The sequence below is a fragment of the Centrocercus urophasianus genome, unplaced genomic scaffold (assembly GCF_019232065.1).
Source record: "Centrocercus urophasianus isolate 14NV4802_14NV808 unplaced genomic scaffold, USGS_Curo_1.0 seq_10, whole genome shotgun sequence".
In the NCBI taxonomy this organism is placed as follows: domain Eukaryota; kingdom Metazoa; phylum Chordata; class Aves; order Galliformes; family Phasianidae; genus Centrocercus; species Centrocercus urophasianus.
The window spans coordinates 33,182,548-33,208,300 of NW_024884142.1; the positions used below are offsets into that span (position 1 = coordinate 33,182,548).

The 25,753-nt window shown below is 44.3% G+C and overlaps 1 protein-coding gene across 1 annotated transcript; it reads right to left on the minus strand.

The window, feature by feature from the left end:
• FAXC (failed axon connections homolog, metaxin like GST domain containing) lies at positions 1–23,139 on the minus strand. The gene is made up of 6 exons (XM_042829175.1): positions 22,865–23,139; positions 21,989–22,124; positions 18,394–18,590; positions 11,443–11,660; positions 8,460–8,576; positions 1–6,830 (listed from the first exon to the last, which is right to left on the minus strand). The coding sequence occupies exons 1-6, from the start codon at positions 23,137–23,139 to the stop codon at positions 6,547–6,549; spliced, it is 1,227 nt and encodes a 408-aa protein (XP_042685109.1). The 3' UTR covers positions 1–6,546.
• Between the last annotated feature and the right edge of the window lie 2,614 nt (positions 23,140–25,753).

Here is a 25,753-nt window from a genome sequence, read left to right on the forward strand (position 1 = left end):
TCAACACAGTACACAATTTAAAGTTATGTTACAATTAAGTGTACAATTTTAAATATGGCTTTGTAAACTAGTAATAATAACAGTGCTAAAATAATGCATGTCTTGTGAATTCATCAACAAACAACACAATGCAGCTACAGCACTAAAGTCTTCATTTAGCAATGTGTTACTCCACTTTGTTAGGAAAACCTTGTACACTGTACAGAGCTGAATACATCCCTCCCCCATACACACCCATATATGCTTTGTTCTTGGCTGATTTTGCACCTTGAACATTAAAACTTTGGGGCCCGCATTCTTCAAGTATTCTGAAAAATAAAAACCTGTACAATCAAGAGAAGACCACTCTTAAGAACAAATTAAAAAGCAAGGAAAGAGTATACACTGTGCCCAGTGACAATATCATCACAACAGATGAAGCTTAAAAAGATTTTTTTTTTTTTTTTTTTTAAGAGTTTAAAAAACAACCAACCAGTGTCACATCTTGTTTGCCTTCCTCTAGTGAACAGCCCTGGTAAGGTAAATTTCTACATGAGGGCTTCCAAGACTCAGCAAAGGACTGAAAGAAGTGATAAATTCTGGGTCACTTGGAAGCCCAGTTGGAAACCTCTGGCCTTTCTGAAGCCAATGGCACTTCTGCCAGTAACTTCAAAGGGGCAGGATCTTGCTGTTCTGCAGAAGCTGAATGCCTTTTGGAAGCAGATGCTCTATTTCTGCTTAAGTTTGTTGAGCTGGATGTGGAAATCTTTAAGATGAAATTCTAGGGTCCTTTTTACGTATGAGTCACACTCAACGTCCATAACTATCTCTGGCCTCAAAATCTGCCAGCTGGGCAAACAAGGATACAGTACTCACAGCTCAGCACCACAGTGACTCACTGAACGTTTTCAGTGATTAGGATTCCCATACTGCACACAGACATCCCATTTCTTTCCAAACACCTCAGGGACCTGTGAAAATCTCTGCTGAGAAGTTCTTCATGTTAGCGCGTGGGGAAGGCGTGCAAGAAAAGCTCTTCACAATGGCCATCAGAGAGCACTGCCCAAAATTGCTGAGACAGAGCCGATCCGTGCTGCAATGCTTTTCTCACTTAAGGTGAAGCTGTAAAGATTGAGGTCACTAGCCTGAAACTCCACGCACCCATTTCACCGTCAGGAGGCCCACACAGTATGGGGTGATGAAGCTCTCCCCTTGACAGGACACCAGTGGGTCACAATGGCCCACACACCCTCCTGGGCACCATCAGAAGGAAGCCACAGCCACTGCAGTGCCATATAAAGGAGCCAGATCAAAAGGGATTCTTGCCTTTACCACAAGGACACAGAACACAGCCTGAGTACGGGACAACAGCACAGCAGCAGCCCCACCTGAGCACAGCATTAAGAAAGCCCCTCCACTACGTCCTCAGTGGTAACAAGCAGCTGAAGCACGGCGCAGCGCACACAGATACAGCAGCACTGATATGCTGCTGAGAATCACTGTGGCCATTCAAAGGTCCCTCTAATCCTCCTTGTCCACAGATCAGACAGTGCAGCTTGGATGTTCCTCCAGATCACAGCCACTGACAGATATGGGCATGACTCACCCCTACACTACATATATTCATTTCCATATACCAGCTACAGGGCTGTTCAACATAACTCTGCATTTAAAGACCATAATTTGCTTTATTTTGATTGATTATAGGCCTGATTTATAATTTTGCAGTATTTGGTGATGGAGGGGTTAGACTAAAGGAGTTTGCCAGGAAACGGATTCAAATTCTTCAAACATCTAAGGACAAGACCCACTTGAATTCATCCCCTGCCATAGAAATTTTGCTTGGTAAGCTGCCCTGCATAAATCTGCACATAACACAGTTTTCCAGAAGGCAGTATTTTGTACAGCTCAGTATCTGACAGATACAACCCTTTCAATGAAAACAGTATGAAGCTGTCATGATTACTTGAGCAGACATCACTGACAAAAGGAAATTTGTGCCTGAACTATTGCTGCAGAAATATTTCAGGCAATATTTTTTCAAAGAGAATACAGATCTGGAGGGACGTTGCCAAGGCTTTAAAGATCAAAACGTGTGACTTGCAGTGTTGTAATTGGATGGGAACAGTCCTCCAGATCTGAAACATCAGGTTTGGTTTGGTTCTTAAATCAAGCACCACATTTGTACAATTTCTGTATGACCTATAGAGCCCAGCATCTATTTTCCCACTTGGTAACAGTGAGCTCTGCTGACAGAGCCAGCAATGCTGACACTGACACACAAATCCATCCTGACGTGACAGTGTTATGCAATCTAGCACTGCAATTCACAGTTCAAGAAGAATTTTTTTAATTAAAAACCCACAAACCAGGCTGCTTTAAATTTAACTACAGTGGGAACACAGAGTATTTTTTTAATTCCCATTCGCTAAATGAGGGAGAGAAGACCAATTATCATTCCCTCACAGCAGCACTAATAAATAGAATACTCAGTATTTGGCAGTGTTCAAAATAAGACAACGGTGCAACCACACTGTCCCATAGTGAAGACAAAGAGCCTCTCCCTACTGATGAACGATGGCCCTCACACACACTGCCTGCTCCCATGCCACCCTGCTGCTTCCCCAGGTCAGCCCGCAGTCATGGCTGGGACCACCACCAGCTCTGCTCTCCAGCACCTCCCATGCACTTGGCTCTCATGACACCCTTTCTAACGCTGCCCTACAAGACGACCCCAGTCGCTAAGAAACTTGCAGGGTCTGCATCATCTCAGGCACAACATCGTGGTCACTTCCACCCTTCGGCTTCAAAAGGCCCTCATACCTCACACAGCAGGCAGTCGGTGCTCCTGGGTGGTTCCAGGCACTGCGGTGCCACACGATTTCCTGGCCCCTGCAGCACCACTGTGAGGGCCTGCGGGGTGCTTGAAGCAGACTTCCGCTGCGGTTTTGATCAGGGGAGAAAAAAAGCAGAGGAAATAAAATGAAGAGCCCAAGGGAAATAAAGAGCCATGGAGCTGCATGGGGGGAGGGTTGGGATAGGCATTAGGGAAAGTTCCTCACCACAGATCAGTGGGCATGGAATAGGCTGCCCAGGGCAGTGGGTACAGCCCCAGGCTGCCGGAGTTCAGGAAGCATTTGGAAAATGCTCTCAACCACAGGGTTTGAATTCTGGGTGGTGCTGCGTGGAGCCAGGAGTTGGACTTGGTGATATCACCGTGAGTCCCTTCCAACCATGTGATTCTAAGATGCTTGCAGACAGTTTGTAGGGTTTGCACAGCCCTTCAATCGTGGAGATGAAAAAAAAAAGAAATGAGCAAGGGGAGAAAACCTTTGCAGGACTAAGGAAACATGGCCCTTTTAGCAAAATGTTGAAAACTTTCATTTTTGTTAAAGACAACTCTTGTCCACTATTACCCCGCAAACCAAGACAACACTTTCTCATGGATGTTAACAAAGCAATTTCTTTTTCTAAACATTTTTCCCCCATAAATATTTTGTCAAGGCCAGCTTCCAAAAGAGAAAGGCTTGGATTAAATCCTTAACACAGGTCTAACGGTCAATATTTGTTTCTGGAAAGGATAAATTAACTCAAGGATATACTACCAGACCTTGACAAAATACTATACACACTAATTCCTAAATAAATGCTGTTTTCTAATTTCACCTCTAGTTTGAAACACAGCCAAACACGGAAACACAGTACCTAGAATAGCTGTCATAAGGAGAAAGCTACTTATTGAGTAACTTCTCTAAAATAACCTGAGTAGTTCCTAAGACATGGAAGGCATGTGACACACTACAAAATACATTCACCCAAATGATTACCTCACTGAAAAAAATATCAGCTGACAACAAAAAGTTCCTTCCCCCCTCCACAGCCCCTTCAGATCCACTGTGTTTCACTTTTCTGCAACAAAGCCCATCACCACGCTTACCAAAGCGAAGTCAAGGCTCTGCTGAGGACGAATCCTCAGATTATTTCTACCATACTGCTTCTTTTGGCACCAAAACATACATATATTGACTCACCTATTTTTATATATGCACACACGTATTTTTAATAGCATATATATGTGTGTATATATATAAATGCATACACATGCCCTACAATGTACAATAAAGCACCGGGCGCTCACCAAGAAAACTTTCAGATGTTAGAAGGCCACAACATGACACCAGCTTTGTACCATGGCAGTGATGCCAATTTCTGTGCCCACTGCCACATATTGCCATGTGATATCCAAACGCAGCTGCTTACATATGAGAGGGCAAAATTACATCACTGGCTTCTGACCAGTTTGCCTTTTGGGATGCCCCAAGCATCGCTGTCACCGACAGACCGTCAGCCCAGGAAAATTATTAATACGACTTTGTCCAATGAACTCAGGCTGATCTTTCAATAACCATGACTCACTGCTGAGATTCATGTGGTGCCAGCAGGGGCTCCATACCTGAAAACACACTCTCCTAATGCTGAAAAGATGGATAAACAAACGAGAACGTCTCTACCAGAATTCCCAAATCATGAGTATTTTTAAGAGGAGCTTCTTGATGCAGATGCTTTTTATCCAGAATATCAGTACCTAAATGTTTGCATCTGCCCTGACTTACCTGCAAAGTTTCGCGGGCATGTCAGACCATCACCCCTTGTGCTTTCAAGACTCATGTCCTTGTGACCTGTTCCTGTGCTTAGTTTCCTAAGAAGGGTCCCAGGTAACTGGATCATACCTTCCCCCTCCTCAGTTTTGGTTCATTTTCTTTTTGCAAACACGACAATAGAGATTTGCCCATGATTATAGAGGCTGGAGCACAGCTTCAAGCAAACGTGTTGGGAATTTAGGAAACAGATGCAAGTTTGTGCTCACCTCAGACCAAACTGCCTGCTCTCATCGCAGTAGCTCTCAGACATGGAAGAGACATAGGAATTCACTGCAGCTTTGTCCCCTCTGCTTGCAGAGCCACGGCTAGCTGGGTGTTTCCTACAACAAGCTTCTTCCTGTCAAAGACACTCTATAGCAGAAAAGGGACACGTTCTTTGAAAGCTGGAGTTAGTTCAAGCTCCAGACTACTAGGACCATCAGCAACTAACATCATAAAGTAGTTGTGTCCTGCCTGATTCTCAGAATCAACATATGACAAAATTTCTGCTGAGAGGTTGTGATTCATGGAAATGTAACTCAGTGAAAAAGTCCTGATTAAACTAATTTCAACAGGCTACCACCAACTTATACAGACAAAACTTGATTTTATACACTTCTACAAAGACCAGGATCATCTGTAATTTCCATATGCTTTCTCTCACTAAAATCAACCACTCACTACCAAGCAACACAGGTGTAGATGCTTAACTTCAAACAGGTGGGCCAACCCTGTGGATCCATTCTTATCTTCACACCGACAGCAGAGCACATCAGCACCTGTGCAGCTATTCTTGCTTTGGTTCTCCAGATTCACAAGTATGCCATCAAAGAGGCCTTATGATCAACCCCAGTCACTATTTCAACTCTTGCAAATCCTCACAGAATACGTGGTGATGCCACTGTAGTCTCACAACTTGCTTCCACACACTGCCTTTAGGAACTGTGCATTATAAGCCAGCAAATGCCCACCATCCCAGCCAGCTCTAAAGCATATGATTGCAGGATAACATCTTATATTTACAGAGCACCTCACACCTAAAAACACTTCAAGTTTCTTTGCAAACTTTAAAGGTCTGATGTGTCTTTGCATAAAGAACACAAAGCACCCACTGCTGAGATGCTCCAGGCTTTCAGTAATGAATCCCATTTCTCTACATCAGTAGCAGCTGGTGGCAGGAAGTACAAACATCTAATAATTCAAAAACACAGAAGAAATTTAAAGGCCTGAAGCCAGGCTTCGGCCAACACACTTTCCAGATTAGCGTGTGGGTGATTATACATTAAAACTGACATTCTTCATTTGAATAAAAACATTCTAGAAGGTGATTTCAACCTTCTGCAAAGAACAAGAAATGCTAAAATGTTTCTTTTTGTAGGAACACATTTTCCTACCACCTTCCTTGTCTGTCTCTGAAAGAACCAGGGGCAGTTCATTCCTGCAGACATTCTGTGATCACCCAGACTGCAGAAAGCTATGAAAACTTTCCTGAAACTGCACCAAATCAGCATCAATAATTTTCTTCCACATGAGAAAGGTGTGACAGTAACGCCTCTTCCACTTTTGTCCTTGGCCCATTCCTGTAAAGATATCAACAGAAACCAGCTTCCAAATACTCCCCCTCCTGGAGGTTTCTCCCACTCAACTGTTTTTCAATGGAAGCAAGAATGTAGATTGAAAGTTTCTGTTGTCATCTGGACCTCTAGTCTGCCCACGGTGTGTTTTAAGTAACTGTTTACCTTGGTTCCACCTGAACAATTACACAGAATGAAATAAGGTTGAGATAGTCCAGGTAGCAAGTGACAGCCAAGTCAAGCACAATGGTCTCCTGGAGGTGGTACCAACCTTCTCCCAACCTGGAGCAGAAAATAAATCCAACTGATCCCAAGAAACAGCTTGTCTGCAAAACAAGAGATGCTTGTACGCATCATTTGCATTGTTCATGATCCCTGTAGTCATCCATGTCCACATCTGAATCAAAAAGGGAGTGTCCAGTGTAATCTGTGTCAGGAGTATGAGAAATACTGTTCCCTTCCTCATCAAATGTTTCTGTCCTTGAATAAAAACTGAAGTCCTGCAAGGGGGAGTGAGTCTTGCTTGTGTCACTGCTTTCCTCAGATTCATACAGAGTGTTATCGTCATCGTGGTGCCATTCTGGCCAGAATTTCCTCCTTATTCTTTCACAATACATAGCAAGATTAATGAGTTCACCTGAAACACAGCACAACACATTCCAGTAAGTACATTCAGTCAATAAAACTTTAACCTATCAGCTGATTTGGCATTGTTTGGAAACAATTTATGCAGGTTCCTTCCAAAGAGGCATCAGAGCCTTGTCTCAAAACGGCAAGATCCAGTCAACCCTCCCGGTGGCTGTTTATAATTCTCACATAACTTAATACAGATACCATTAACCTACGTACAATGAGAAAGGCTACACTGAAAGGAACATATATGCATATAGTGAAATAACCATCCCAAATTCAACCTCAACAGAAATAAAGCAAGACAAGATATTAATACTGCAAGTTGTTCTAGCAAAACTCTTGCTTATTTGCTGTAGTTTATAAAGACAGGACTGAACTCAACTCTATGTGCACAGCTCACTCACTTGTTACAATACTGCGAATTTGGATGTTTTGTATCCACACCACCAGATGGCAGCATTGCCTGCAAGATAAATTTATGGGTTTGTTTTTCTTTCTGATTTACCTCTAGCATTTGTAGCCCGCACGGGTGTGTTAGGCCATGTGTAGATACATACACGTGTGCTTAGAGAGAAGAAACTTCAAACAACAAAGAAATAACAGCATATTAAGTGGAAAATGAACGTGTACATGAAACCTGCACTCACAGCATACCACAGCATGAGCAGCTGGATAGGTACGGAGCATCATCCATACTGCTCCTGTACTTGCATCTATCATCTTCTGTTCATTTTTGTCAGACACAAAGTATTCCAACAATCATCATACATTTTCTTGAAACCAATCGACCCTTCAGAATTTTATCTGTGACTCTTCAGACATCAAGGGTTTTACTGTACAGACTATTCATGACCCTCGAGTCACAAACCCTTGATGACAGGGATTTTTTCCTCAAATCAAAGCTCTAATAATGAGAAAATCCAAACTGTTGCCTCTGCAGCTACCTCTTATGCAGAGTAGGTCTATGGATCAGATTCATTGCTTTTTACAGCTATTTCACACCCTTTTCCTCCTCATTCTTTCCATTTTTCACACTATGTTTATTCTACAAAGTGATGCCAAGATCTTCCACCAGACTTTCATGTGCCAATACCTCTCCACAAAGAATAACAAAATTTGGAGATGGGAGGAAGGAGATATGGTACATTGGTTTCTAATTCATTTCACTCCAAAGCCAGACTGGATTCTTCTCCTTGTCCAGTGTCCTTAATAACACCAAAAGCTTACATTTCAGTGGGACAACAGTATTTGCAGTTCTACTGTCAATGAAACTATTTAGCTCAGCAGAATTTGGCTCACAGCTTCTAATACTTTACTCAGCATTCATCCCTTATAAGCACTCAGCCTTTGCTATGTCAAACAGGGAAAAGATCAAACACAGGAATGGAAACAACTACCATTCAAAACATTGAAGTGAAAACAAACAAGAACTTCACACACAAAAAAAAAATAATCACAGAATAGAAATGCTATATCAAACATGAGAACAGCTAATGAGATAGCTGAAGTACTCCTGCAATCCTATGAAAATCCCACAAAATGTTCCAAACTTAAACACAGCAAATGCCACCAAAAGTTTGGTTTTGTTTTGTTTTGGTTTTTTTGTCATAGATCACTTTAAACCTTTGATTACCTTTGATTAGTCTCTCTGGTCTTGTCCCTGGTAGTGTCCACATGGCCTGTGCCAGATGACCAAAAACTGTGGCATCAACAGTGGAAACGTGTGGTCCCATAATGTACTTTTTGTCACCTGTAAACAAAACAGCAAGGTATTTTAATGGGGACATGTCCTCCTCCCCTCTACAAGATAAAGACAGAGAAGAATATCATCTTTAAAGACATCATTCACAAGAAAACATCCAGTATTACCTGCTTCCCCAGCACAGGCATTAGACTTGGAGCAAAGAAAGAAAACAGAGCAAGTGAATCATGTGGCATTTCAGAGGTCAGCTTAAATGGCTGCGTTGTCCCTGCCTCTGCCCAAAGTGCTATAAACCCTGTGAAGTGTTGTATGTAATTGAATTCTCCAAATCCAGTTACCCCATCTCCCCAGGACATTTTTCCCGTTATGCCAGAAGCTGCCTGTAATTCAGCAGGTTATTAAATGTTAGGGTTATTAAATGAGTTTAGAAAAACTGTCCAGCAGTAAAATGCAGCAAATTCTAAAATACAACACAATGAAGGCTGTTATCCATCTGCACCACGATGTAGCAATGCAATACAGAGAAGTAACGAATAATAACTTCCCACAGCACGTCAAATGTGATACAGAAATGGAGTTAACTCTCCCCAGCTCTTTCAGAACTGCACCAATCTATTCTCTGATGACTATGTACTGGGTAAATGTTGGGTACTTTCTGTATTTATGTGTTGTTCTGCAGTCATTGATCTCAAACACAGCTCAAAAACAGGTCCCCAAACCACAGTAATACGCTGTGTAAAATCCCACTTCACCTGACAACACTATAAATTTAGCACTGCTCAGCTGGGTCTGACTCTCAATCCATAACAGTGTTACTCTGGGAAGCAACTGCACTAGAGCAACAGCAGGTTGCAAATCAACTCTGCGAATGAGGAGAGCCTCCAGTCAGGCTGGAAGTCATAGAATCACAGAATGGTTTGATGTAGAAGGGACCTTTCTAGTTCCAACCCTCTGCTATAAGCAGGGATGCCTCCCTCTAGACCAGGTTGCCCCATACAGTGTCTGTCACTCACCTCCTGTCCCCAGCTCAGAATATGACCCAAGGCCAAGGGTACGTAGACCACGAACAGCTGGAGAAAGCCTTGACAAGCTGGTGTTAATGGCAAGTCAGGGCAATTACCAAAGAGCAGGGAAACACACCAATAATCACAGTGGCAAACGTAGTAACACAGTGACTAATACAACATTCATTTCAGAAAGGAAGATAAAAATGAAATGTACAATATTCAGCTAGTAACGTAGTAAAGTAACCATAACACAGCAAGTGCCCATCAAGGCTTTTTAAAACACATGAGGCACAACCTTCTCATCAATAATCAACAAAACCCCTGCTGGTAATGTGCACCACACAGTAAAAACAGCAGATGTGTCCCAGTTTGCCAGCTCTGTGACTGCCCTTCACATTTTTTGCCACCACAAGCAACACATACTGTGAAAACGCATATGGAGGTGCAGGAGCAGGGAGGAGGTCTGTCCAGAGAACAGAAGAATTATTTCCAACCAATGAAAAATGGATCTTAAAGAGAGGTCTGAGGATTTCCAGCCATTTCTCCAAGCAAAAACAAGTGAAATAAATGGTTTGAGCACAGCATTTATCTTCACAGGAGATGGCATAGGCAGCTCAGGGTGGGCAGGAAGGACTAGAAGGAACACCTGCCTGAAGGTTGAGAGCATGCGTCCTCCAATATGAAACTGGACAAACTGTGAACAGATTTTGATGGTGATGAACACCTGCCACCCAGTAACTAATGAAAGTTGCTGTATCTTCACCTTCTGAAATCTTCTGACCTCTTGGCCTCCAAAAATAGTGCTTCTTCAAAAGAAAATCTACGATTTTTCTTAAACAACCTTAAACAATCTTAAATAACAAAATCATGAGAAAGAGCCAACAGAGAAAGAAGTGCCAACAAATCTCCCCCTCACCTACTGTCCATGACCGTAACTCTTTTTTCACTTTGCTGCCAACCCAGCAGCTCCCTGCATTTCAGAAAACTTGCACAGCTCCCTCTAGGTCCTTTGCAATTTTTTTTCTTTCCCAAACACCCTGAAAGAACAAAAACCATCTCACATCCCTCTATTGCTTAGTAAGCACTCAGTTTTTGCCCTCTACTTGGCTACCTTTTCTCCTCCTGTCCATCCCACAGTTCAAGTACATGTTCTGTCCTCTTTCTTGAGCACAGGATGAGTGCAGAAGCCAGGACAGGGCAGGGAGGACCCCTCTTGCCCAACCACCACTGAAAGGATCGTAACAGGGAACAACAAACCACATCAGCACCACCTCTTGGATTCTGGACCAAGGAAGGGACAAGCTCAAAGTAAGGGATAATATGCAGATGAATTCCTCAAAATACATATTTTTACACAAAAGCATAGTACAGTTAGCTCTCAGCAGACTGGAAGTGAAAAGCACAGTGCAGACAGTTTTAGCTCAGACTTCAGCCTGAGCTACACTACAGAAATGAGGCTTGCACAGTTCTGGCTGAGGGAGGTCAACCTTAAGACAATCTCTGCACTGTCCACCCACAACAGCCAGCAAGCCTAAAACCATCCATTTTGATAACACAGACCCATCTCCTACCAGCTTTAAATGAAGCTTCTAACACCAACCAAACGCAGCAACATCCAGCTGAAAGTAGCATTTGCTAAGGACTTTCAAAAGGCCACATTCTGCTCCTCCAGATACAAATACTCAGTGCCCAGAGAAGCAACCCATTTACCCTCCTAGCGAGGCAGTCTGGTAACAAAAAGCGAGGAAAGAAACCCATCCCCCCAAGAGCGAAGGTGGCACCGGGGAACAGCAGCAGCGTGAACGCCACCTGACAGCAGTGAGATTATTTGTGGCTGTGACCAGGCTGACATACAGCCATATCACACCAAGGCACAAGGAGAAGGTGTGTGGTTTGTGGTACATTACCCAGGAGACTTGCTAGAGTCCTCATGTCCTTCTCCATCAGTGTGTACATCTCCTCCTCAGAGAAGCGGCCAATTCCGTGACCGTACATCTCCCGCTTCACGATCCCTTTGGTCAGATGGCACAGAATCCACTTCAGCAGATCACTGAGGGGGCCGTAAACTGAAATCATCTTTTGCGTCTCGTGAAGGTTTTCCACCCATTGGCAATAAGCTAGAGTCCTACAAGGATGCAAACACCAGGTTGTAACAGTGCAATGCCCAGAGAGCACAGAGCTAGGGAAAACAGAGGAAAATGGAGAAAGCAGCCTTTCCCACCAGCCTGTTCTCCTTGCACTCTATTACTGCTTGGCTAAGTTCCAGCAGTACTTTGCATCAACATAAATATTGTAGCAGTGATTCTTCAAAAAGATCCCCGCTCTCTTCATAGATTAACCATGACATAACCTTTACAAGAAAAAAAAAAAACACAAAGCTGCAGAGGTGGTACCTATCAGATTAGCTCTCATCTGAATTTTCTTTCCCTTAATGAAGATGCTGATCTTACACAAGATGCCTTTCTGAAGGCTTCCACTGTATTTCAGGCTGGATTTCAACTTCATTATTTCAGTATTATTTCAAAAGATCTTTTCATCAAAATTTGTCTTACCAGCTACATAATATTTTTCATTCTTTACTAATACTGTAGGCAAAGGTCATTTGTTGCTGTTGCAACATTAACTTTTCTGATATGTAGCACCTTCTGACATAAGGCATTCTGAAGAAAGGAGAGACCATACAGCTTCTGTCACTGGCTCAAGGAATACTGGAAGAAGAGCTGGAGACATCTTTAAGTAGATGTGACAAATGCAAGAAGCCAAGGGTCTAAGAAACATTGGAATGTATAGCCATGTTCCATTACATATTTCCAAACTGACAAATGTAGAAGTAGGCTTACACACTGTGAACTGTATGAAAAAATGTTCATGAGGACTTGAGCTTCTGCCAGGGGAAATTCAGTCTGGATACCACTTTTCCAAAAAAAAAAAAAAAAAAGGAAATACCACTTTTCCAAAAGAGGGGTCAGGTGCTGGGCTGCACAGGGAAGCAGTGGAGTCACTGACCCTGGAGGTGTCCAGAATATGTTTAGACGTTGCGCTGAGGGACATGGTTTAGTGAGAACTACTGGTGATAGGAGGGCAGTTGGACTGGATGATCTCGTGGGTCTTTTCCAACCCTGGTGATTCTATAGACTAATGAAGCTTGACAGAAAAGTTGGAATCATAGAATCACAAAATCGCAAGGTTGGAAACGACCTGCAAGATCATCTAGTCCAACCACCCTCCCATTCCTATTAGTACCACAAGCACTAAACCACATCTCATAGCTCCTCATCCAGACGCCTCTTGAACACTGCCAGGGACGGCGACTCCACCACCTCCCTGGGCAGCCATTCCAGCGCCTGACCACCCTCTGAGAGAAAAAGTTTCTGCTGATGTTCAACCTAAACCTCCTCTGGTACAACTTCTGGCCATTCCATCTCTGGAACGGACTGCCCAGGGAGGTGGTGGAGTCACCGACCCTAGGGGTGTTCAAGGAAAGACTGGATGTTGTGTTGAGGGACATGGTTTAGTAGGAGCTATTGGGAATAGGTGAACGGTTGGACTGGGTGATCTTTTAGGTCTTTTCCAACCTTGGTGATTCTATGATTCTATGATTTCCTCAGGTCCTACTATTTGCCTGGGAGAAGAGGCCAGACCCATTTTCATCACAGCCTCCCTTCAGGAAGTTGTAATATCTAAAGTCGCAAATGCATGTATGTAAAATATTGAATGGTGTTTCATAATTCAATGCTTCCATTTCCCCTATGGCAGGAAATTAGTTTTTTTAATTCGTAACTTGACTTAAGTTTTATCTTTGCCCATATTTCAAATCGCACTTCTCTTTATGCCTATATGGATCAACTAATTCAATATAAGAGGGAAAAAAAGAGACCTCCTGCATATTTTTTCACACATATACTTTCTCAAATTCCAGTATACCGTGACCAGAAGCTGAATTTAGAATTACCATCAATGAGCAACTACTTTAACACCATGAAAATGCTCTAATCGTTACATTTCCATACACTCCTTATTCACATTACTAGTAATACCAGGTAAAAAGAACGTATTTGGCATAACAGCAGAAAAAATGCCACCTAAAACTCAAATGTACTCTCTGAGAGGATAAAAGGCATTTTAATTCCCTTTAAAACTGTCCCCTGCAGGACAATGTCTTCTGCTCAGATTGGCTTCATTATATTCAACAGTGAGGCCCGTGCAGGTTTCAGTGCAACTACACGAACAATAAAGAACAGAAATGCACCTGCATTGTTTTGGACTTCTTTTATTCTCACCAAGTTTCTCTAAAAGACATCCTGTACTGTATTATTGTGACAGCAGCATCTCACTGATGTTTTCAATGGAGATGTTGCACAATCTAGTTCAAACAGCACTCAAACTGGATGAACCAACTAAAGTTTTTGGGCCAGTTTCTGCAGAGTTTGAAGCAGTTTGAAACTGGATTTAGAAAGGAGCACCAAAAGGAAAGCAGAACACAAAGCCAGCAAGCAGAGGGTACTGAAATATCAAAACCACCAACTTTTGAGGACAAAGTCCCTTGGACAAACACAGCTTTGAAGAAGGAATCTGGTCTGGATGCGAACCATAGGAAATAATTACAACTATTAGCTGTGTGCGCCAGCTATTATTCATACTATTTACTCGAGTAAATGGCAAGAACCTGCTCTTTAATAGCACAGCTGTGCATGTCACTATGAAGACCCTCATCCCCCAGCATGGATCTCATCAGCTTCTGGCCATTCTGCAGCACTACTGTAATTGCTTTAGCACAACTGGAGTCACCATAGAGGGGCAGGGAGAAAAACAAGGCAAGACAAAGCGAGGAAGCAGAAAGGAGACTGCTGGATCATTTTTGAAAAATCATCCCAGTCACACACAACCAGCAGACCCTCCAGAGCTGCTATGACTATTATTCACTCTGACTCCACCAGAGAGCTGGCATCGCACCAAGCCATCAACCATGCCTGGGACAACTTTAATTCCATGAGACAGCACAAATAAGGGTTCTCACAAAACTAATTAGCCTGTGCTGTGAAACAAAACTACATTTCCATAACGTTCACTTACTTGTTCTGGGGGAGAAAGTCTGGAAGAGACTGAGGCCAGGTAAGAGTCAACAAACAGGACCAGATTTAGGTAACCCTGCCTCGGCTACACCATGAAGCCCAATCTTGGATGTGTGCCTGTCACTCTGAGTGAAGTTGTTGCATGTCCCAACAAATCTCAAATTTACGTGAGCAACAAAGACAGTTAAACAGAAAACCACTCAGTTTATGCCAAAAACGTTAGGCTTCTGAGCATGCAAAAACAAAAAAAAAAGGTAGAGTCCTGTTTAGAGGGACAGCTAAACATCTTTTTAAAACTAGCTTTACAAGCACTTTGTTAAAATAATTATAGTCAAGGATTAATTTAATCTGTGCTTTTCACCAAAACATGCTCCTCTGCGCTTAATTCCAACCATCATTCCTCTGCTTAGACTACATTAGCAGAGTATTATAAAAATAACAAAAAATTAAGAAAAGCCAGAAATCATGTTGTCTATATAACCTAATTCAGCATAATTATAAATACTAACCATAAAAACTAACTGTAGTTCAGAACGTATGTGATGACATTATTATTTTATGTCATTTTGGGAAATATTAGCACCTCCATTTGTGCCAGAATATATGTGAATTCTTAAGAGTATAAATAAAACCATAATGAATTAAAGAAATGCTACAGGGGTGAAGCAAATCTGAAGTATACACGTAACAGCAGCTCTGGCCTCAATACATAAATCAGAAGAGATAGAGAAAGTGACTCATCAGGAACAGCTTGCTTGATTATCCCTCTAGTAATTCAAGAGGCAAAAAAAAAAAAAAAGGGGAGGGGAGGGAGGTACTTAAAAGGATGCAAACTGGAAGCTATTTTGCTCATCTAAATCTTGTGCAGAGTGGAATTTCTTGATACAGAAAAGGATTCTAATAAATTCCTTCCACAAATCTTACCTTACCTGCTGTGCAACTTCTCAGAGAGAATGGCTTTTAAGCCACCAGTGGTATTCAAGCATCATCATCCTCAATAGCAGGAGAGATGTCACTTTTATAATTGGCTTGATGTTAAACATGCATTGTTTAATACATGGCAAGTTTAAATATCTGTCAGTCATTTGCATTATCACACCATGCTCCTCCTGTCCTTCAAACATGCAATACATTAGTGATGTTTACACTGTCTTCTTAAAGACAAAGTAAGAATGTATTTGTGTGTATATATTGACAAATCACTTATGTTTGACAATAAGGAAAACCAATGTAATGCCTTTAAATGGTTTTCAAGAGCCCCTGGCAGTCACTGCAGACAATGGAGGTGACCCAGGACAAACCGTGGGGAGATGACACAGGCCTGCACACAGCCAGGACCTCAGGCCTAGTCCCTGAAGCACAGAACCAGCCTGCTCTCCCATTTCTTCCCTACTGACTCAACCTCACCCCCACCTAGGCTAAAACGTTTTTTTTCTTTTGCTGATTTAAACATAGCAAAAGCCTGACAATTATAGCTTCCTCCAGGGACAGAAGCTCCAGCACCAGTCTTATGCATCTCGGAGACAAGCTCTAATCCCAGCTCTAAAATAGGCATGTTCAATCACTCACTGGCTTTCTGCCGGACACCGCAGCCTAGGGCAGGGGTTCACAACAGTCCTACATTGCTTTCAGCTCCAGCCAGAGCAGCAGTTTCCACCTTTAAGGGGTATTAAGCAATCAGAACTGCAGCCAAAGATAAGCAATCAGTTCAGCAGAGGCTAAACATTTCAGGAGGATGCTGAGCACCCACCCAGATTAGCTGCATCCACAGAGCTAATCCACAGGATGTTCTTTGCTTGTACATTCAATTGATGTAATACAGCATTACTTATTTATGATGAAATTACTTTGCACACTGCTGGCAACGAGGCTGTATTAATCACATTTTATATCACTGGATAGGCTTGATTTTATAAATTTTCTGCAGAAAGGCCGTGACTGTGACAAGTTCCCCCCCAGGGGACTTGAGGACATCACAAACAGACCCTCTGCTCCTGGTGGGAAATGGGAAGGCTCAGCACCAGTGTGAAGCTCTGCACAGCTATTGCCTGACTTCATCCTGGTTAACTACAGGATGGTCAGAGCTGTTATTCAGCGTGAAGCCTCATAGCTCTGGCTCAGGCCTGGTACAGAGAACCAGCACAGTGTGCCCTCAACAGCACAGCATCTCTCTCATACACCCTCACAGCAAGGACATACAACAAAACTTAAAGCTGGGTCTTTCTATTCTGCAGTAAAAAAATATTTGCCCTTGGGAAACTCACCTGCATGACTAAAGAGAAAAGGAAAGAGGGATACACAATGAGGCACGTGCCTATTTTTTTTCCTACTTATTGCTTTGTCCATCTACTTCAGTGCCCCAGCTCAACACCTGAATCTGTAGTACCTGTGTCCCATGCTCTCCTATTTCGTGCCCAGCAGGGCTGAATGAGCTCAGTAGGAACATGGATGGACAGCCAATGGCTTCACCAAGGAAAGAGCAATTTATAATTCAGAAACACAAGAGCTGTGCAAGTTTGTCATCAGTAATGTTACATTAAAAGCAGTTAAGCCTGTGGACCATGAAACAATCAATACACTTAGGTAAGGAGATGGAGCATTAAGGGATCTAAAGGCCACATCTTCCCTCTGGCAGCTACAAGTATGGGAGAAAAAAAGGAACAACAAAATGAAGAAATCACACTTGCAGACTACTGCAGTTTGAGAGCTGCAGTCAGATTTCTGAGAAGACACTGCAGATAGGTCTCACTAGTGAAAGTCATACTTTTGGGAAGCTAAGGATTACATTCTTAAATCATAGCATTTAAACTACTGAATGCTACAACTGTTCCCAGGAAATGTTACAAATGATTCAAAATACTATGCGTGCACATGTTGCTGCTGATCTTCAATAAGAAGATGAAAGGAAGAAAGGTAAATGCATTCTAGTTATATCACACAGTTTTTCTAGAGGAAAAAAAAAAAGTTATGTCTGAATGCAAGGCTCAGTACAACAACAACTTCAAATGCATGCAAGAAAGCAAACTGTTGGGAAAAAGCCTTACGCCTGCCAAAGTATCCAATGCCATACCCAAAATGCCATGTTCACCTGCTGCTTCTATGGATCAGGAAAGGACACTTGGAAAAAAAGGATTGAAAAGTTGGGGTGGGGGAACAGGAAGAATAAAAAATAAAAATCACAGACACTGTATTCAAAGGTATCAGTAAAATGCATGAAGTATCAGCAAAGCTATATTTAGGTTTCCCATCACATCCATTTTTGATCTTCTTGGGGTACCACAACTAGTACAGCACCTTATCAACTGGCACTAATGCCAACAATACTTACTAACAGGAGTAACGAGGCAGTAATCCATACTGCAATCACACATACAGATAATTAAAACCAGTAAGTGTAAGGATATCCATAATATTTCAGACTCACTCCATACGCTGGATTTTGTTTGTTTCCCCTCTGACACCTCCCATCTTTTCAGCCACGTTGGATTTTGCTCTTTATTAGCAAGGCTGCTTCTGCATGGAGGTCATAGGAAAAGGACAGACAGACAGCCCACTGCTGTTCCTTTCTGCAACGCCAACTCCTTACCTTGCCCACACATCACTGCAGCTCTTGAGGGAGTTACTCCTGACTCATTCCAGCACAAGCAGAAAGCAGCAGCAATTTTCCACAGTGAAAAAAGCTGTGAAATTAATAGTTGGGTATCCAAGACAAAATAAGTATTCACTCCTAGACAAACAGTACAGGTCTGACAGCAGAACACAGCCAGGCTTTTCATGCAAGCTTACCAATAGAAATGCTCCTCCACCATCTTTGTCACTGCTCTGGAAACAGCTCTTTCTCGTGGACCAAGATTTTTATTTAAATTCACTCCAAGTTTCTCTTCCAAGAAGTCGATAATGAACTCAGTGCCAGACACTTTTTTGTGATTGTATTCAATCCAAGGCATTTTTCCTTGAGGGGAAAGTTTTCCATCAAAATAGTTCTAAGGAAAAAAAAAGCAAGTAAACAAACAAACATATAGACAAAAAAAAAAAAAAAAAAAAAAAGGCCCTTCAGATTCCATTTCAGTAAGAATAAAGCTTTTTTATATAACTTTCTGTGTTTTTAAAAGCAACATTATTTCTTAATTAACACTCCAGGATAACTGCAGCTATTCAACTGGAGCAACAACTCTGTGCAATACGAAAAACTCCAAATGATTATTTCCAGGTCCTGCAATGCGTTGCATATTTTTATATTAGATGCCATGTAATTTAATATTATTTAAGGACGTGAGTTGTTTAAGGGGATGGGGACACTCAGATCTCTCAGAAGATTGGGTCCATCATTCTAAACAAGTTTTTAATCACAGGAATCATGCCTTAATTTGGCTCTCACACAGAGCAGCACTTTTTGTGTTAAAGTACGTTATAAATGCTTATTCACAGAATCATAGAACGGCTTAGCTGGAAGTGATCCTAAAAATCATTGAGTTCCAAGTCCCCTGCCATGGGTCGGGCTGCTACCCAGTAGATCAGGCTGTCCAGGGCCCCATCCAACCTGGCCTTGAATGCCTCCAGGGACAGGACATCCAAATTCACTGCCTGTATCAGATAGCTGTACCGTCTCTGAGGGTAAAACACAATCAAGAGCCCACAGTTCAAAGACATATTATTCCCTCACCAGGCAGGAGAGAAATCTCTCTTTATATGCCCTTCAGCAATTTTGTAACTTAGAAATCTCCTATATCATCAGACACACTTCCAATTGGATCTATGAGGACACAGCTCTGCTGTCCAGCACAGCACTAGCCAGCTGCTGAACATGGGTACATCTCCTCCATGTAACACTTGTACAGCAGTAATAACATATTTTTTCACTGAAGCTAGAGAGGGTCACCCTGCACCAGTGGCTCCAGCTTAGCCTGAATGCACATCCTCCTGGTTATTGCTTAAAACACGAGTGTGCAACCACTGCCCATGTGTGGCCACTCCCAGAAGCTCAACCCTTTCAGATCAAAACAGAAGGAATGGGTAACACTGCTGAGAAAACAAAACCTTCCGGTCTCAGCCTTCTCTGGGACTTCTGCCCAAGCAAGAATCTTACAGCAGGAATACTGGATTATGTAACCTCTGATCTACTGCATCCAAGCCTAGATGAACAAAGCAGAAGAATCCACATTGCCTGCACGTGCAGGTGACTGCTCTGATCAACAGGAGAAACACCAAAACTGCCCAACACCTGAAACCAAATAGAGAGCATGAAGTCCATAGCACCTTCAGTACGATTTACCTTCCTGCACACAAATACTGATGTTCTGCAGAAGCAGCTGAAGATGAGCTTACTACACACAATTACTGCAGTCCGTGTCATTTGCAACCCAACCAAAGCAGATTCTTATTATTCATCCACATACACGCACACAAATACATCGTGTAAAATGTTGTGTTAACGCTGCATTAATATCACAATTTTTAAAAATGCAAATGATGGGTGAAGTTCTTTCAGGAGAGTCGATTTGGGTAAACCCAAAAAAAACAACCAAAAAACTGTTGCAGGATTTTCATGTTTCATTGCATATAGTTTATCAAACAAATCAGGAAATGTCTTTCAATGACCTAAAAAAACCTTTATCTTGGGAAAATTTCAGTTCTACAGTTCCTGTATCTGCTGTTCTCAAGTGGATATTTTCAGGCTTGAAACCTCAGTATTCTTACGGCTGCTACTAATTGCCATCAAATATTTACCAATTTTCCACTTGAAAACTGGTCCAGCTGCAAAGCAGGAAGGCTATGGTAGTGTCATTAAAAAAAAACACCCTCATGCCTCATAGTACTTTAACCTGAACTGCAGGCTACAAAGCTCCTGAGAACCTCATTTATAGAGGAAATTATAAACCACACAGCACAGGGCTCTTCTGGGGTAATTTTATAGTACTCTTCAGAAGAAATTAGGCTCTGCATTTTCAATTACTGTAGCTTATGCTTTATTTTTCCTCATGTTTCTTCTCATAGAGACTGCCGTCTGCCATCTCCACAGACCTGGTATGAAAACAACACAGTGCTGCTGCGCAAACACTCGTTAGATTATGGAAATAGCCAAATCTTAATAGTCATAATGAAATAAAGGAACAAACAAAAGGCTTCCATAAACACCCACCATGGGCTCCTGTATCACGAGCTTTATGAAGAAAAGCATCAAACATTTTGAAAACACAGCTCAGCTTTACTCTCCCCCTTCTAAGCAGCCCTTGCCCAGGAAGGTGATGACCCACAGTATGTCTCTGGCTGCATCCCTCAGCCTGTTCTCACAGAACCATAGAAGGCAGAGGTCAGAAGGGACCTCCAGAGGCCATCCAGTCCAGTTCCCTGCTAAATGCTCTGAAGTACCTTGTTCAAGTTCCATTAAATCTTAATATAGTAAACATTAAAATGTATGCTTTTAAATGCTTAAGCCCAATGTACTAAATAGACTTTCTTTCACATTCAAAATAAAGGAGCTTAATCACATACAAATGTGGATGAATATCAATCACAAATACAAAATCAAGTTCTCAAACATTTTTTTTCCTCTGCAAAAGACCAGATGCAATCAAAACATTCTTCATAATACCTGGATGTGCAGCAGAAAAAAGTGACTTGAACCCAGCCAAGGTAAGCATGCGACTCAGCCACAGCTCAGAGCATTTGAGGCAAAGTAAGAGCCCAGACTTAAATAACTTGGGGGAAAAGAGACTTCTTCCACCTAAGATTCTCAGTACAACAGTAACAACAAATACGACATCTGCAGTGACTTCCATGCTTTATACAAACAGCAGAAAGATCCATCCAAGGTCTCAAAGATTTTGTTTTCTGCACAACCTGCTTGGTGACACCACCAGACAGCACGCACCCAACTCAAAGCCTCGCAGCTGAACAGGCCTGCAGAGCAACCCTGTTTTCCCACATGGGAGGGGAGGCCACATGGGGTGACACCAGGCAAAGCAGAAGAGAGACACATCTTCCCAAGAGAGCACCAGGGTGAAACCCTCTGGAAAACAGGAAGCTGCAGCCACTTCACCTCGTTCAGCATGGACAACTTCAAAGATCATGTAACACTGTCCTTCAGTGTTACAGTATTATTCAATGAACTGCAAGCTATTCTCCTAGCATTTCCAGACAAGTTAACTTCCAACATTCGCTTTGCTTTACCAATTAAACCTAGAGCTGCTCTACATCAACCACATTCAAGTGGTAACTTTAAAGATTATACACCAAATATCACCAGAGACAAAAGAGCTGTCACCTACCTGGACAGCTGTACATATATATTTACATTTCTCTGCATGAGAAAGATTGGAGAGATGCCTATTTCAAGCACCTACAGTGAGCTGTGGCATAAAGGAGAACAGTAAGGATGTACCTGGTAGGGTAGGTCAGCCATCCTTAGGTATGTTTCCATTTTCAGACAGAAAGGTGACAGACTTGGAACGCCATTGTTGGGCCTTGAAAACTGATGCAGTATGATAGCATCTTTTGAATCAATCTCCTGCTCTTTCCTGCCAGAAAACGGAACAAATTAAGAAGGGGGGGGGAAAAAAACCAAACCAAAACAAAGGATGCATCATAAATCAGCGTTATAAACACACAAAGGAAAAATCCCAGTGGAGGCCAAACACGCATCCTCCCTTCACGTACGACCGCAATATTTTATTCGTCAGACCGAGGGCCGCTATAACGCACCGTCGTTGCTGCGGCAGCCCGACTGCTCGCACGCTGGGTACCGCGGGAAGCTGCCACGGCCTCCCGTAAGAGGAGCAGCGATGAGGCCCAGGCCCCGCGGTCCCGTCCCGCCGCAGGGCTGCGGACCGCACGCACGCCGCGCCCAAGGAGGGCGCAACACCGGGCCTCGCCACCTTCCCGTCCAGGTGAGCGCCGCTCCAGCCGCCCCGAAGCAGCCACCGGCCATTTCCACCGTGTTCGGGCCGGGCTTTGTTCCATCCCGGCACCAGCCGGCTCACCGCCCCTCAGCCCCACTCTAAGCTGCTCCGCCGCCCGTCCTCCGCACGGCCCTCGGCCCCCGTTCCCGCTCCCCCTCACCGGGGCAGCCGCCGCCCACCATCTCCGCAGAGGGCACGGCGCCGCCACCCGACGCCCCCGCTCGTCGCTTCCCCGCGGTGCCCGGCCCCGAAGCGGGACGCCGGGTCCCCGGGACGCACCGCGCCCCTGCGCCGGGCGACGCAAAATGGCTGCGGGGCAGAACGGGGCGCCGAGGCACCCCATCCCGCATCCCGCTCACCGGATGGCCAGCAGCTCGTGGAGCAGGTAGGCGGCGGCGGCCAGCAGCGCGCCGCCCGTCAGGTACAGCGTCTTCTTCCACCAAGAGTCGGAGCCCAGCGCCGCCATGGTGCCGCCCGCCCCCGCGCCCGCCAGCGGGAAGGCGACCAGCTCGCCCCCATAGAGTGCGGGCGGCGGCTCCTCGGGCCCCGCGCACCAGCCCAGCGATAGGCTGCGGTTGCGGCTCAAGTCCGCCACGCAGGAGCGAGGCGCCGCCAGCCCGACTCCCCACAGCATGCTGCGCACGGGCCCCGCATCCCCCGCTCCTCTCCGCCCGGCCCGGCCCCGCGCAGCCCTGCCCGGCCGGGCGGCTCCGCCGGCTGCCGGCCCCCTCCCGCCCTCGCGGCGCGGCTGCGCGGGGCTGGCGGCGGTGCGCAGAGCGGCCTGAGGGGGGCACCCGCCGCCCTGAGCGCGGGGACGAATCTGCCCGGCCGAGTCCTGACCCAAGGCTGCGGGTGGGGGGACTCCTCACGGCGCTGTGAGAGGGGACGCGCTGCTGTGCTTCTCACCGAGGAGCGGGGCCTCGTGCGCTAGCGAGTGGCTGAGATGAGGGACACCTGCCATAACATACTGGTACCCAGTCACAGCACGAAACAGCAAGGCCCTCTTCCAAATGCTTGAGACAGAGTGCTTATCTTGCTCTGTTATCCTGATGTTTGACAAGGTCAGCAGCAGAAGGGAGCAGAACGCCTCCAGGAGTAGAAGGGCACAGCAGAAAGGCAGCAGAACAGCTTTAAAACAAGTACGAGGCAGGTGCACAAGGTGGGATCACTGTGTGCTGCAGCCTGCCCTCAGCTCCTGGGGCCCAGGGCACAGCGCACAAGCAGCTTGGCAGCCAGCTCTGAGATGCTGACCAGAGGTCCCAGCAAATCCCACTCCACACACAGGTTGCTCCCTTCAAGCCCTGCTGCTCTCCCTCACCCTTAGTGAGCTGCTGGCACAGCTCCTTCATGGAACTGGGGCCATTCCTTGCTATAGGCAGTACACAAACAGCAAAGTACAGGCAGGCAGGGAGACGTGATGAGGTTCTGCTAAATGTTACACTAGGGCAGCAAATAAGACAAGGAAAAGTTCTTTGCACCAACACCTGCAAATCTCAGGTTAAGATCTGCTTCAGTGCAGACAGCCCAATAAATCTGGGCTGCTACTGCTTGGTGGCTGATCTCAGCAGTTGCTGCCGTAAGGATCCTGTGGTACAGATAAGAATGATCCAATTACAGATGGGATCTGAGCTTCTGGGAGGGAAGGGAGAGGTCTTGGGCATCCACATCGCAGCTGCCACATTTGCAGAGGCAAATGAGCTCTCTTAAAATCTGTGCTCCAAATCATTTCCAGCACACGGAGTGACAAGTTGTGTGTGAGAGGAAAGCAGGAAGCAGACATTAAATCGTTCACCTCGGCACTGCCCTGCATGAGGTGAGCAAAGCTGGTGCTTTGAAGGAAGCAGCTCACACTCAGAAAGTCACTGCTCTGTGCTGACATTCCAGCTTGTGCCCTTGCTGGTGTTAAGATAGTGCACAGATTGGAAGAAGGCCACAAGATCTGCCTTGCTCTCTCATTTATGGGAGGAAAAATCAAAGCTTGCCCCTCAGCTGGATGTCATCCATCTCATCTCACTTCTTGGGGCAAGGAACATCAGAACAAGTAGATGTACATCCACGTGTCTATACCTTCACTATATTATGTCGGGGCCTGAGACCTCATCAGACTTCTGAGTTGGGTATCGTTGTTGCCTCACCTGAGGTTTGCTTTCCTCTGCTGCTGTTGGTTGGTTTTGGAGAGCAGATCTTCAAGAAAAAGGACCACTCATTTGCTGCTGATCTCACCACCCCACAGCTCCTGCTGTCTCCTTCCAAGCGGCCAGAGCTTGAGCAAAGTAATGCTTTAACAGCTCCATTAGTTGATACAGATTGTTTCCTGCTTAGTCCCCAGGCAGCACGGCGTTAAGCGATCCTCCTTCTTTCTGGATGCTTGGAAGAAACTCTCCTGTAAGCACTGCCTAGAGATGCTCTGTCCGAAGGGAAACCACCCCACAGTGCCAGTGTGGAGACCTGCCAGCCCCAGTGACAGTGCCACTCAGGTAGGACCTCGTGTTGTGTGCTGGCAGAGCATCCTCTGGGAAGGCTTGGCTGGGCACAGAAATGTTTTTCTTCTGCTTGAAACAACTTGAATGTACTGAGACCTTGCTTGCAGAAGACCTCATTTGATAGAGTTTGAGAATGTGAAAAAAAGCTCATCATAGCCAGCAGGCTCTGCAAGTTCCTTTTGAAACAGTCACTGGTTGCTGCCAGGGTTTGTTTTGTTGTAATATTAATGATCTCTCTGGGCAGCTTGGGTTTCATACACACAACTCTTTAATTATTCAGATAAAAATAGCCAAGGTGTAGCTGTAAAGCGTTCATGCTGCATTTCAGTTCATATGCAGAAAAGGAGTTGGTGAGAACTTTAATTAAATACAAGCCTAAAAATACATGGAAAATGTAGAACAGCCAGAATCTAAATACTTTTCTATATGGAAGGACCTGTACGTAAGTCCCAGTTTACCTCGCACCTTCTGATAAACAAGGCCACTTTCAGAGGTGACTCACACCATGAGACTGCCCCAAATGATGAAAATAGCTCAGTGTTCCTTCTTCTGCCCAAAAAAAAAAAAAAAAAAATGGCTATGCAAGAAGCTTCCTGCTTTCTGCATATGGCAGTGCTCTGGCTGGCAGCTCAGTGCTAAGCTGGCCACGTTCGTAAGTTATTTATATTGGTTGGACTATATGATCTTAGTGGTCTTTTCCAACCTTAATGATTCCATGATTCTATTTTATGAACTAGGTAAACTGAAAAAAAAAAACCAAAAACC

Bases quoted from the DNA above. Each gene is read 5' to 3' on its own strand.
- FAXC (XM_042829175.1), bottom strand. From the start codon at position 23,139: ATGCTGTGGGGAGTCGGGCTGGCGGCGCCTCGCTCCTGCGTGGCGGAC. The intron at 22,125-22,864 runs GTGAGCGGGATG...GTTTTCTGGCAG, and splicing joins CACGAGCTGCTGGCCATCCG to GAAAGAGCAGGAGATTGATT. The intron at 8,577-11,442 runs GTAATGTACCAC...TTTTGTTTACAG, and splicing joins GACTCTAGCAAGTCTCCTGG to GTGACAAAAAGTACATTATG.